This window comes from Chroicocephalus ridibundus, chromosome 8 (assembly GCF_963924245.1).
Source record: "Chroicocephalus ridibundus chromosome 8, bChrRid1.1, whole genome shotgun sequence".
NCBI lineage: Eukaryota > Metazoa > Chordata > Aves > Charadriiformes > Laridae > Chroicocephalus > Chroicocephalus ridibundus.
Genome location: NC_086291.1, coordinates 21,249,563 through 21,263,962, shown reverse-complemented (window position 1 = coordinate 21,263,962; position 14,400 = coordinate 21,249,563). Strand labels below are relative to the sequence as shown.

Sequence of the window (14,400 nt, the reverse complement as noted above, 5' to 3'; positions counted from 1 at the left end):
GAAAGACTAAACAAACTATATATTGTCAATGGAGGGTGAGAGCTTTCCCACGCTGAGTCTTTTTAGGAAAGAAACTAAGTGAGTAGGGACGTGATGTCAGCTGACTATGTGACAGAATTCTGTCATCCTGGGTCTCCTGTGGGAATATTGCCTGCTTACAATGTATACATTTCAGTCAATTACCATTTTGCTTAGAAGAACAGATAATCACGAGATGTTATCTGATCTTTAGTTCTTTGTCAGATTAAGAGAAGTCGGTACTCCCATGGCATTGGACACTATGCTGCTGCTTTTTATTTGCTGCCTGATGACCTGCCTTCTCTGCATATTTAAGGTAAAAGGCTGTATTCTGCAGTTTTGAATGAAAAAAATGGATTTTCTCTTCAGAAATCTGGTGATCTGCATGTAGAGGTTAAGAAAATCTCTCTCATGGATGTCATTTCTTTTGAAAATTGGGATTGTAAACTCACTTCTACCTGTATACTGCTATAAACCTGAAACAAAAAGCTTCTCATAGTTGAGGGGAAGAGTCACCTCTATAGGCTCAATGGAAGAGCCAGCTTCTACAAGCCTTGAACACTGTGGTGGGAGATGCCACAAGGATTTGGTCAGCTGCAAGGCTCTTTATGAACTGCTTGATCTCATGTGGGATTTGATTTTCAAATATACCACTCACTTCACTATGGGTGTGGTTTCAGTGGGAAGGAAGATTGCTGGGAAACATACCTGTCAACACAGAAGAGAATAATACTAAAACTTTCCTGTTCATGCTCACTGGCCTTTAGTATACCTGCTGCTTTTCTTATATGGCTCTGTGCTCTGTCCTCACTTTTTCACTCCTGGCATTTGTCTTTCTCATTAGATGTTACATATTGCTGTGTCCCATTGTGTAATAACCAGCAAGTGTAGTTGGACTTAGGCTTTTGCCAACATAAAATGTTTCAGGTGCGGATATGAATATGAAAGTAGAAAAATGTCGTGAGGTACCAATTACTTTAATGGGAGTACTGCAACAGCAAAAAATTAAATTGTTTCAGAAAAAACAAAGGGGTATGGAGAATTTGATAATAAATGTGAGTGAGATAATCTAAGCTAAATGCTTCCACTGAATACAAGTGGAATTTCAAAGGATACAACATGCATTGACTTTACAGACAGTGGATAAGAATTTCCTATACAGCTGGTAAAGCAAATAGATTATACTAGATTAATTCATGACACTTCGGATCCTACAGATAGTGGTCTGACAGTCAAGTTTACAGGCACAAGTATGGCCTGAATTTGTGACGAGTCACAAACTAATGGGAAAGCAAAGATGTGCAGGGCTGTGTCTATCATGCCTTCTGCAATATAGGAGAAAAGAAAACTGGTCAAGAAAGGACTAGGTACTGCTCTTGTCTGTTCTGGTTTGTGTAACTCTGGGTGGGAGTCAGGGGACTTGTTCCAGATTTAAATAGGAGACATAGCGGAGGGTAGGAGGCGTGGTTTTTTATCTTTTTATCGTTTACAAATCAGACCATATGTTTGTTAATTCTTTCAAATACATGTGGTATTTGGGAGCAGCACTCCCATATGACAAATGGCCCTTTCCAAAGCAAGCCTCTTGTTTGGAGCTACTCAAAGAGAATCACCAAAAAAGATGTATGGGAGGCAACAGGAAAATCCCAAACATCATCACTCCCCTTCAGCTACCTTGTGTCCTCCTACTTGGAAAGGTAGCCTTTCTGAAACTCATACCCCACCCTGCGCAAGCTTTGAATTAGACCTCAAATGTAGGCCACCCAATGCGAATCCAGTACCTCCTCTCCTGTGCATCTCTCCTCTGCTCTCGCCCCCACTCCAGCCTGCACTCACAGTCCATTAGCAAGGCTTCAGACACAGCTTTTGCATTAGTTGTGAGGAGGACACAGGAGAGCTGCAGCTTCCCCCGTCACTGCTGTTCTGCAGCTAGAGCTGAGATACACAGACATGCTCCCTCCTACTAGGGTGGAAGGATACCAAATGTCTTCAGCAGAACAGCATACTGTGGCAAACCGGGCCATGGTCTTAGGCGCTGATGAATATTTGCACATTTATATTGTTATGTTGGTATCATTCTTCCTGACGGACTTAGTTGTGACAGGAGGCAGCAAGCTTGCGTAGATCAATGGTTAGCCCTGGAACAAGGAAAGGCTCTTTCACCTGCCAGATGGAGACTGGAATTATCATGTGAATTTATCAGCTGTGTCTCCCAGAAGCTTTAAGATGTCCTGGCATAGCCCTTTTCCAGGACAGTATGTTATCAGAATAGGCTTTCAGTTCGTCATTTCTTATTCCTTGAGTATGAGATAGATGTGATTTCCATTCATTCTCTGTAACAGATGCCGTCTTTTTTTTTTCACATGCCAGTTTCTTATTCTTGATTACTTTTTGAACTTATTCAGTCTTCCATATTGGTCTTTTATTGCTCTTATTACCAGATGGCATAAAGAGCTTTGCAGCGTACATTAATCTAGCTTAAAAAAAATTCGCTTTCCCTGCAGTGCCATTTCTCTCTGCTGAGTTTTACACTTCAGCAGTGTTTAAGCATGTCATCTGCCTCATTGTTTCATGTTGGTTTGCAGTTTAGCGTTTGGCTTAGAATATATCATAGACAAGTAGATAGCTTTGCCTTGCACTTTTCGACACCTAGACTCCTGTCTCCCTGTGGCAGTGGTGGAACTATGATGTTTGGCCAGTTTGTACAGTACTGGACATGAGTGCTGGTTTCAGTGCAGAGGTACAGGCAAGGAGAAATGTGAGACTCTCTAAAAGCAGGGAGAGACCTCCTGGGCCGGGCAGCAGTGTTCTCATGGCTCTCTTGGCACTGTCACTCATGAGACTGAGGAAGCTCTGGCACAGGAGGTGTGGTCTTTTTGGAGCCCTGCTCTTGTGTTCAGTGCTATTGTCGCAGTAGCAGCTGTACTTTGCTGTTTTGCCCATACACTTCTGTTTCTGCATCAGCAGGGGCAAAGCAAATTAAGTAATGCCAGAAACGCACAGGCTCCCTGACACTTTTTCGTTTTCTGTTGTCTGCCTCTTCATGCAAACATGCAACATGCTGGTATGTCAGTGCAAGTATCACCTCATCTGTTTTCACATCCATCCTTCAGATATGACTATGTTTTTACCAAGGAAGCAACACAATATTGACTCTCTTCCCTCATCTTACTGCGTTCCTCTAGTGACTGCCCCACTACTGTTAGTGTCTTTGACTTTGGTTCTGTTTGAACAAAGATCAATACACAACAGAAGTAGCACTGTTTGTGACTGTATTTGCTTTAATTCTACATATTTGGCTACAAGTGTGACGTGATTTATACCTGTTAGACTGTAGATTCTTTGCACTATGAAATGCCTGTATCTGGGTCTGCAAGGCACCTCATCAAATGGAACTTTCATCACAAATGGGACCTTTAAATGTCATCTATAATCTTCTAGAGACACTTTCATCTGCCTAGGAGACATTTGGGATCCCACTGCTGAGCACAGTATCTGCAGACCTGAAACAGTGGACATAGCACTGAGATGCTCCAGCCAGCCTGGCAGCATAAAAGAGCAGTCCTTTATGCGGCTGCAATGTGCTGCTGATGACTTAAAATTGAGATTACTGTGAAAGGGGGAAAAAGCATGAAAACAAAAAAAAAAAAAAGGAGAGACAAGAAATTTAGCTAAAGATTTTAGGAGCTATTTAGATATTAAGATTCTGAAGGGGAAAAGTTGCTTGCTGAAGTAACTAAGCATATCAGATGAAAAATTACGAAAAAAGCTCCACCAAAAAGGGAGCTTTCCAAATATTTTATCGAAGAAACCATGTAAACACATAGAAATGCAAATAGATTTCTGCCTTTTTTTCTGAGACTAAGCCTTTTGCTGTGCCATCCTATGCAGGAAATTGCAGCCTATGATCAGTGTACAAAAGTATAAATTGACTATATTTACAGACTGTATTTATGTAACAGGGATTTGTTTTCTGACCTGCTGTTCCCTGAATGGAGCTCATCATGATCACTGTGCGCAATCAAGTGGAGTTTTGCTGAATATGGGTGTACAGCCAGGACTTCTGATATCAGCTAGATAAAAAGCAGTTTAGGAGCTAGAAGTGATGGCTGCTGAATCCATCATTCACGGATTCCCTTGTCACACACCCCTGCTCCTACAAAGAGAGATTATAACCAAATCACTCAATTTACGACCTTAGCAATAGAAACCGCCACTGTTGGTAATAGCATTATAGTTTCTAATTACAGCAGTTGAGAGGCTTCTAGACAAACAAACAGGCAATTTAGATGCAGTTCGACTAGGTATTGGAGTCCTGATGTCTCTCGCTGCTCATTTATTTGTGGAGAGGTCTAGGAGAAGGATTTGTCGGGCAGAGGCTGCGGGGACATGAGGAAAGTAGTTCTACAGCTGTGCAAGTGCCAGCTCAGCATTTTGAGTGACGACGTAGGGCTCCATTTATCAGTCCTGCCTGGCAGGACTCTGTAGCTATGAGAAGGTGCTGTAGGAGGATTTGCACTCGCCGTCTTCTTGCTATGAAAGCAATTGGTTATTGTGATATCTAAAAGTAAAATCATGGTAAGAGACCTTTTTTTTCATCCTACCATAATCATCTGCTCTCTGCATTTCTGAAGCACTTGGGAGACTCCAGAGAAGGAAAAGTTCAGTTTGAAGGAACTGAGAGAGTTTTAATTTTTTTTTTCTCCATAATAGTTGTGTTGTGCATCTTTTATCACCTTGCCTCAGAGTTAGCCTAATGAACCAAAGCTTGGGGAGTGGAAGTGCAAGATCCTGCAATGGAAGACCTTGGCTTGAGCTGGCAGATAAATAAATGCTTGAGAATTAGTGGGAGACAGTAAAAATTACTGGAGACACATTGAATTTTCTCAAAACTTTAAAAAAATAAGGCATTTCTCCTTTCTATTGATTTACTAGGTACTCCTGTGGCAAAGACTAGGAAACACTTAAAGCCATATTTCCTCAAAACAAAAATACCATTTAATAGTTGTTTTATTTTCCTGTGTTCTTATTTCTTTCACATGACACAGTCCTAAAACAATTGGAAAAAACCCTCAAATATATGCTTGCTTATAAGATGCTTAAAGAGATGTATAAAAACTTCAGGTGACTTTGGCTTGCTGGATGTCGACCAACGTGGTCACCCAAGTGATTAAAACCCATTGCAGTTTGACTAGTTTTTTCAGCCAAAACAGCCAGTTTAATTCTTATGCATTAGTTTTGATAGAAAAGGGCCTGGTCCCTTGGCTGGTCTTCCCTGACTCTAATTAAAAACTGCTCATTGCCCTAGGGAATCCATTCCTCAGGAAACTTGCTCCTTTCAGCAGCAAAGAAGCAGCTGTTAGAAGTGAGCATTGCTCTTGTTGCCATTTCTCTGTTCACCTGGTCTTCATGTCTCAGCTGGTATCAAAGAAGCAGGACATTTCAGACAATAGCAAAAATAAGATCTGTGCCCATCTTTCTCTTCCCCTGTTCTTCAAAAATGATACTGTAAAGGTCACCTTTGGTGCAGATATAAGTTTGTAGCTATGTCTTGTTTCCTTTTCTAAATGGAGTTTTCTCTGAGTTATAGTCGAAGATCTTAGCTGTTTTGATGAGAAGATCTGTAGTACATTTTGTATTCTGGCTGACCTCCAAGTATTTTCTGCTTGGCTTAATTTACTCAGCGCCACCAACAGACCGATATAGTTTTCACTCCCTGTTCTTCAATTTGGTACAGTGCTGCTGTGCATCACTAAAACAGCCAATCCAAGATAGTCACTGGGCAAAAATGGTAGTGGCTGAAGAGGCTGGCTGTCCTGGAGCACTCAATACCCAGTGACGCAGTGCTGGGAGGTGGTCTGGCCTCGGTAGCTTAGGGGATATTGTTACCAAGGTCCTTAGACAACTTTCACAAGAATGACAGATGCATAAACTGTGTCCAGACTGGTTTTTGAGCATGAAATTTGCCTCATGTTTACCCTGTTTGGAAGCACTTTCATGAACTATGGAGAACCGTGAGGAGAAATATTACAAGGAAGGCTCCATCTGTGGGCAAGGAGGGACATAAATTCATTTTGAAAGGCAGCTGGTAGTTTACTAGGTTTCATATTTGCATATTCTATAGTCTACTTAGCAGTGCCTTTCAGGGTTCAGTTGAAGTCCGTGGCAGAGATTGGTGGTTAAGATTTCTCACACCTCAGTATTTGTCTTACTATAGAAAATAGAATTAACTGAAGGGTAGTGAAATAAATACATGAAACACATTGTAAAGTGTGAAAGCACAAGGGAAGAGACAGGGAGTACAGAGCTGGGAATATGGAAAGTGTGTTTTAAGCAGAACATTCAGTCTGGGAAGCACTGAATAGTTACCTATGCTTTGAAAGTCATTCTTCACAGAAAAATCACATTCTAATTTTTATTTTGTATGGAGTTGTACTTTATTGTTTTGTAAACTCAAAGAAGTTCTCTAAATGCATATTAGAAGTTATATTGCTTCTAAAAGTGAAAAATTTTATTTGACACCTATTTTTATACTGATGGATCTCTTTTTGATTACTGTAATCTTGTATTTTGACAAGAACAGATGTTAGTAGAGCTATCTTAGTAGAGCTGGCTGAGTAGAGCTACAGCTGACTTGGGCTTTTCCAAACTGTTGGTAGCAATTTTTTACTTTTCTCTGTCCTTGGGCCAAAGTTTTCAAATGCATTTTAACTTTCAAATGTTACTATTTTTTCAAAGGTGTTAACTGCACACATCTACATGAATGTGCCTATGTCTGGATGAAGCAGTCTAATATTAGGCGGAACACTTGGATTTGGGCTTAATGTACTGGCAGTTACGAGCTGACGCTGGAATGACCCTACAAGGGTCAGCTTGAAAGTCTTAGTTTTTTGGCGCTATGCAGAGAAATCTGATTGCATAGGATGCTGAGCTGTGGAAATACATTACTGTGGGACAGACACAGCAAAGGGCTTCCAGACATGCTGAGGAACTCATCTTGAGATTTTGGATTTGTCTCAAGCTCTCGATGAGCTCATTGGACACAGCCAGCAGGGAATGAAAGCAATGAGTGCCTCATCACTGACTTAGCTGAGGCAGAGGCGGCCCAAACAGTCCGTGCAGAACAGATTAGCCGGGAAAGATTCCCAGGAATGAAAAGTCTAAAAGCAGAGATTATACCTCATTCCAGCAGGGTGGTGGAAAAGGCAGGCCACGAGTTCACGCTTCTAGCGAGTGCCCTGAGCATGGGCATGGCAAGAAATGCTCTCGCCCATGGAGTGGTCTTGCTTCCTCCTGCTGGGGCATTTATGCTGGCTGCGGTGCCGATGCTGCCCAGCCAGCTCCTGTTAGGCCATAAAGTAGTCTCTGCAGGAGGCGATTTCTTTGGGCCAAGAAAACGTGCTTATATACCACAGCTGAGGGATTTGCTAAAGATTCTGTAGAAATCAAATGTGAAATGCTTTAGCTTGCAGTGGGAGTTCAGTGGATTAACTTTTGGGTGCCTTTGAAAAGCACAGTCTGTGTTATTCATTTGAGAATTTTAAGTGGCAGGTTCGTGAATTCTTGAAGTCATAGTTTCTGGATTTTTAAGTCTATTAAGCCCCATATTGGAATATTGCTTCTGGAACAAAGAAATCTTCATTTTGCTTCCACTGTGTATTAAGAGATTTCCCACGCTTACAAGGCAGTGGAAAGAGCTATGCAAAATTCAAGTGGGGAAACCTAGTTCTGCAGCATACAGCCATCATGCACTTAGCACATGTTATCTAGTAATATTTCTGCCACTACTTGTCTTTGAATAAACCAGAAGGAAAACAGCACAAGGCTTAATTTGATGATACCTCTGACATCATTGACTCGAAACTTCCAGTTTAGGTGAACATCTCTTGGGAGGAGGAGAGAAGAAAAAGTTGAGAGAGCTGAATTGTTGTTTGGCGTGTAGGCTGAGGGCTGGAGGTTTTGGTTTTTTAACATAGGTTATCTGTGGAAACCTGGGCAAGTCACTGGGAAGTGAAAGCCTGTGACTCATCCCACAGCTAGTAAGCAGGCATCTAAGAGAGTTACTGGAGGATGGATGGCCCTCCAGAGGACAGAAAGCCCTTTGTGCTTTAATTGGTCACACATTGCAGCATGGATAATCATTCGTGTTTTCCCAGTGCCAATAGTTTTCCTTAGTGGTGAAATAAACCAGTGGCTCCTACGTGCAGGGATGGTGATTTTCAGGGCCAGATTGGTAACTCTCATGATGATGCTGAAAAGGTAATATTTAACCTACTCTAGAGCACAAACTGGATTTTGACCATCCCATCAGTTTCCCGTGCATCCTGAGTGGTTGTTACATGTCATCATGATTCAGTCACGGAAAATGTTTTTCCACTGTTTTTAAAATACATACTTAAATGTAATTTGGTTAAATGAGGTCCCTACCATTAGTTCTTGAGAACCATGTTTTGGTCCAGGGCAAATTTATCAAGTTGCAAACCATGGAAAAAACATTTTAAATGAAAACGCTATCAGGCATTAACTGTGAAAGCACCAATGGTTGTGCTGTAATACATTTATCTTCGTGCCTGCAGGCAGTCATCTAATGAAAAAAAAAAGTATTAAATTTTGTTTATGACATATTGTGGCATTTCCATTATTTCATTGCAGAATAGTACTCCCATGTTAGAGAAAAATCTGTGTGCTTGCATTTAAGCATGAAAATGTTTCTCTGATGTTCAAGAGTTCATTTTAAAATGAAATTTTACAGCCCTCACCACCATTCATTAATAGACCCTAGCAGGCTTTTATTAAAAATACTTCCTAATGTATTTGTGATAATTTATGCTTCGTTGTCCAAACAATTGAACATTTTATTTAATTTAGAGAAGCCTACAATGATTAAACTATAGAAAAAAAAAATCATGCAAAAGCTGAGCATCTTCTGTAATGCAATTAATATAATGAAATTCCTTCTGAGATCAAGGGTAGATCATGTATCTATATCTATATCTCATTTTTGTCATTTTTTCAGATAAAAAATTCAACTCTATAAACTTTATTAATATATTTTAACTACAGAGTTATTCAGGTTATCCTTTTCTAGTTTCTATGCAACCTGCCCACTGTGCTGTAATATAATATCAATAATACACGATATTTTTATTTTACTTGGTAATGTGTACACATTTAAAATAATGGAAGAACCGTTCTCCAGCACTCATCGGTGATTCAGTGCAGTGCTCCAAAGTGTACTTGCAATTCATTTCTCTTAATATCATCTGCAGCTGTTATAATGGTGCATTCTACATTTGCAGGCTGAGATCACTTGGAAATAAAAACAGGATTTAAAATACTTCTAAGTAGTAAATAAGCAAAGAATGATGTTCTTCGTGCTCTTTACTGCAGATGCTTTTTCCTTTTACAGACTATTTCAGAACACCTCAGGGCCTACCTAGTAGTTTAAAGATAATAATACCCAATTAAACTATGTAGTTTTCCTCCACATGTCACCTTCCTGGAACAGGCTGGTGGGTGAGAAACCAAACAGAGCATGTGGAGGTTTTGTTTTTATTGACTCAGTGTCAATAAATTCTCTCTGGTACCAAATTGCTGATAACTGAGTAATTTTCTTTTTCTTTTTCTTTTTCTGTTTTCCTTTTCCCCTTTAGGAGTTACAAAACAAAATTCACCTTTTAAGGGTGCCGGGAGTAGAAAGGACCTTATGTGCAAGAAATGAGATGTGGAAATTATCCTTACTCAGTCAGGCACCTTGCACACTTTTTACAGCTATTTCCAACATATTACTGAGTATTTATTTTAATGGTTATTGCTGACCCTTGTGAATACTGCGTACTGTTCATAACCACTTCTAACGGTGTCTGCAGTGCACCCCCTGTGCCCACGGGTGTTAGAACAGGCATCTCTTCTTCCATGAAGGTCATTTTGGGCTTCTGAGAGCTAATTTTTCCACCCTGGTGATTTCAGCTCTGCCCCCCTTCCCTCCTGCTGGGTTTGGAAGTAGCTGTGTGCTGTGACTTGAGCTGTCACCCATCTGGCCGTCCCCTTGCCCTGACACAGCAGTCCAAGGAGTGCCGTTCAAAGGACACCCTCCAACTGCTCCTTGGGCCTTGGAGCAGTGCTGGCACCGGCACTTCTGAAGGAGAGGTTACTGTTTCGGCAGGAATTTTGGCCCCCACAGTGTTGACTAGACATTTTATTGGAAAGAACTGAGGTACTGTATTGGAGAAGTCACATTGTTGGGAAGAAGGATGGTTCAGGAAGGTTTATGATGGAATTGCAAGATGAGGTTCTTCCTTTTCATTTCTGGACTTGGAACTGGGCTCTTTATCGCTGCCACTCCCCCTTCTGTGCATTTCGGGACAAACGTCTTTGCTCTCTGAGGCTTTTCTCACTATGGGCTTACTTTGATATTTAGCACACTGCGAGGGGCTTGGCACTTTGCATATTTTCTAATAACTGCATTTCCTTTGGATAGATTAGACAATACTGTTGAAATGTATTTTTTCCTTGTGAGCAGCAGCATCTTCTACAGCCCTGATTTCAGACAGATGGGTAGTCGTCAGGCATTTTATACCGTGGCTCTGCACAGTTCACTGGCTTAGCTGGAACTTGGCCTAAGTGAAACCAGAAAGTTCAGGACTGTGTTGAAGCAAGTTTCCAGCCACTGGAAAATCCCAGTGTTAAAGCCAGGCTTTTAGCAGCACCGTGCTGAGTTTCACAGCTGTAGTATGACTGTGGTGTTACCTGTCCTTTGGTGTACATGCCTTGCTCAGCAAAGGACACTATAGAAAAAAAAGAAAAGCCATCCTCATTAGGGTGTTTGGGTTTTACTTCAAGGAAACAGAAGCAAAACATTTCATCAAGGAAACGGAATATGTCTCTATCAAAGTAAAGGAAAAACATTGAGAGAAACAAATGGTATGTGTTGAGTAGTAATAATTTTGCAAAATAGACATTTTCTGCCAAAGGAAGCCTGAGTCTAGTTCGATGTAAGTAAAAGAGGCCGTGGTGAAAGTAAGTGAGTGAGGAAAGGAGAAGCTCCTGCTCCTTGGAAGCTGTTACCGTGTGTACAAAGGATTTTTTCTGTGAGACAAGCTTAAAACTAATGGCTTTTTAAATTAACTTCAGGCATATACTACCATAGGGTTTTGCTTCAGCTAAGAGCTTAGTAAGACTCAGCAAAAAGAATTAGATGTATAGATGATGGAAATGTTCATGATTATTGTAGATAGGATTTCAAGCTATTTGCAATATAATTAAACTACTAGGCTAAGGAAGCACCATTAGTCCTGAAGAGAGGACTTCTCCTATAGGATTATTATTTCGTGTTCTCTCTTACCCAACCTCTTGTGAAAAATCCGGTGCCGATACCCACCAGAGACTGCATGCTGGGCTAAATGGATCTTGGGTCAAGTCTGCACTTACAAATCTTCTCTCAGCTATTTTATATCTGTGAATTGGCTACAAGTGACTTATTAAAAATGTTTTGCATTTACAATTTGAACTGTTCAGATTGGAAGTGAGCAAATCAGTAATGTGGCATTGTTTCCGCTTTCTGTCTGGCCAGATATACAAACACTTCATAAAGAGAGACCTTCGGTTTGGGTTGTTTTGTTGAAATGGTTTTGGTTAGTAATAAAATACAAGCTGAAGTCTCAATGTAACAGGGCAATAGTGTTGCAAGTTTGGCAAACGTGATTTGTGTAGCTAGCAAATAGTGTGTAGATGATAAACACCTAAGGACAACAACATAAATTGTAGAGGGCATAATGTAAGGAGAGGATGTTGGAGTTGTTCCCGTGGTGTTTGGTAACCTTCCTGTTGACTTTTGCAACTGTTAAAGCAAATGAGGTACAGTTGCTCTGCATACAGCAACACGGCATGCAAATGCCCCTCTTGATTTCTATTTAAGAAATAGTTCAAGTATTCATTTAATAAGTAATAATGGGAAAGTATTAATTTAAACATGATGGGTCAGGAATGAACCTGTACAGAAGTCAGATCTGCGGACATTGTGTGGACATCAAGTGGACATCGTCTGATCTTGCCATACTATCACATTCAACATTAACTATTAGTCCTTTGCATATCTTTTATGTCTGTCCACTGGGATAAGCAAGTGTGGGAGTGGGCTGCAGGCTCGACATGGACTTCTTTGATTTTTCTGTGAGTTACTTTGAACTTTTTTTTTGTTTAGCATTGCTGCTTCTTAAGATTTGTTTACTTTACCAGGCAGCATTCCTTCCAGTATTAAAAACTATGAAAGACTACTACTTTTTTTTTTTTCAAGAGGAGTGTGAACAGTATTGACTATTCAAGAAATTACAATACAGTGAAAGGACATTATTTGTTGCCATGCTAAACAACAGAGAGACAAGAAACAATTCTGTAGATTACAAGAACGTGAATCACTGAAAAACGTATCAAGAACAGTGGTGCCGTTAGTGAAAGCGTGGTTTCAGGGCTAGAGGTGTTTAGCAGTTGCTAGAAATCAGCTGTAATCTTAGTATTCTTTGTAGTGGTTTAGTTTAAGTGGTGTAACATTTAAACTTGCTCCAAAAGGAAGATGTGTGCTGTGGAAACAGATTGGATCAATTTTTATATTGATCTGCAGTTTACTCAGGGGTTTTGACTGCACCAGGATCTGATGCTTTTCCAGTAATTCATAAATGAAAAGTAATAAACTGCAGTAAATCTGATTAACCCCAAACTAGTTTTATGAGGATCAGTAGTATTTCAATAAAATAAATACATTGTTATCTCTTCCACTGGGGTTTTTCATTTGGAAAGACACAGCTGTCTGAATACACTGTGTGTGAACTGAGCCGATCTGACTCTGTAACATTTTAGGCTTATTGTAGACCCAAGAGGATGATGTTTTGGGGCAAACTACTGAATTCCTGTGGGTTATCATTTTGATGTGGTTAATTACATGTACAGTTGTAAGCTTAAGGAATTCTGTTCCTTTCGGCAAAGATTCATCAATGCATGAAATTGTACAAAACACCGTGGATTTTCATACGTGAGATTTCCTTAGTTACTTACGGCATTTCAAAAAACCTTCCTCACTTGTATTTCCCTTTGTAATTGTCTTTGCTATAGGAAAAGTAGTGCGTTCAAAGACAGTCATTTAATTTTGATAACATCAGAGCTGTAACATTTTTGTTTCCTTGCGGTCAGATCTGTCGGTTTCTCTTAGGTTTTCAACAAAATACATTCCCATAACAAATGCCACAAGCTACAGAATCCTTGATGTTAAGATGTTGCTCTGATTAAGGGGTAGGCAGCCAGCAGATTAGAAATGCTGATCCTCAGATGCTGCGCTGGAACTTTGATTAGTCACTAGCAATAAATACAAAAGTCATATCAAAATATCTTCCTCACTCACAGATAAATATTATGTGTCATACCTGTCTCTTTTGCAGCAATCCCTCCTGTTCACTGCAAAAATGACCAGCAGACAAAACGCGGCACAGTGGCAGTGAGCAGAGTGGTCCATGAAATATTATGACAATTATGTAAGGATGAAGGACATAAAATAATACATATATCAAGTGCCTTGCATAGACAGCGGTAGCTGCATCTTACCTGGGCCAATCTGTTTAATATTAATTTTTCTCACAGTGTATACTGTTTCATAATGGATAATCTCATCTATATGGCTTCTCTGAAGTCCTGTTCAGATGCGGAATCTCTCTCAAAGGGGTGCGCAGGCTGATATCAGCATATTTTTCAGATGCTTTTGCAAGTGATCTCATTGCTGCCAGACCCAGAAATGGTGGCTGGGGGCACGGCAGGTGGGAGCTGAAGCTCCAGGCTTCCCCTAGCACCACCCGGGCTGGAGCACAAGGTGATCCCACACGGAGAGCTGAGGCAGGTCCATAGGAGAGGCTTTAAAGTGCTGAACTACCACTGTCCACCCCTGGTCCTCTGGGGAACACACCTGGGCCTCACACAGGGCTGCACCAACGCAGGGAGTCATACAGAGCCTTGCAGGGTCCATCACACCTGGGCAGGAGATCACCAAGGTGTGAGGGCAGGAATAGCTGGGCCAAGATGTCTGTTTAAATGGACTATTGCCCTCCTCAGAGCTGGAGTACTGTAGCGTGGAAAGCTGGAACCTGGAGTGCTGTGGCAATGAGTGGCTGTGCTGGCAAGGAGGGATGATAGGCTGCGTAACTTTGATGCCATAATAATCCCTGTAAGTGTAAACGAGCTGTTGATCATAGCAATTATATAAACATTGATTAATTATTTTCATAGTGGTTTTCATCTATTTTTTAGATTGTGTAACTCAATTTAACAGTGATAACTATGTGAAAAAATCAGTAGTATTCTGAACAAAATCTAATTTCATAAGGGATCTATTTTACAGTT

The 14,400-nt window shown here is 40.6% G+C and overlaps 1 protein-coding gene across 4 annotated transcripts in view; it reads left to right on the top strand.

Annotated features, from left to right (window-relative positions):
* The window catches only part of PLPPR5 (phospholipid phosphatase related 5), a 94,088-nt gene that overhangs the window by 51,900 nt on the left and 27,788 nt on the right, over positions 1 to 14,400 (top strand). For 2 of the 4 annotated variants that reach the window (XM_063345276.1, XM_063345278.1), the window contains exon 6: positions 233 to 334. The exons of the other annotated variants lie outside the window; for them this stretch is intronic. In XM_063345276.1, coding sequence (XP_063201346.1) covers positions 233 to 334 — 102 coding nt within the window. The remainder of the gene's footprint in view (positions 1 to 232; positions 335 to 14,400) is intronic. 4 annotated transcript variants of the gene reach the window in all.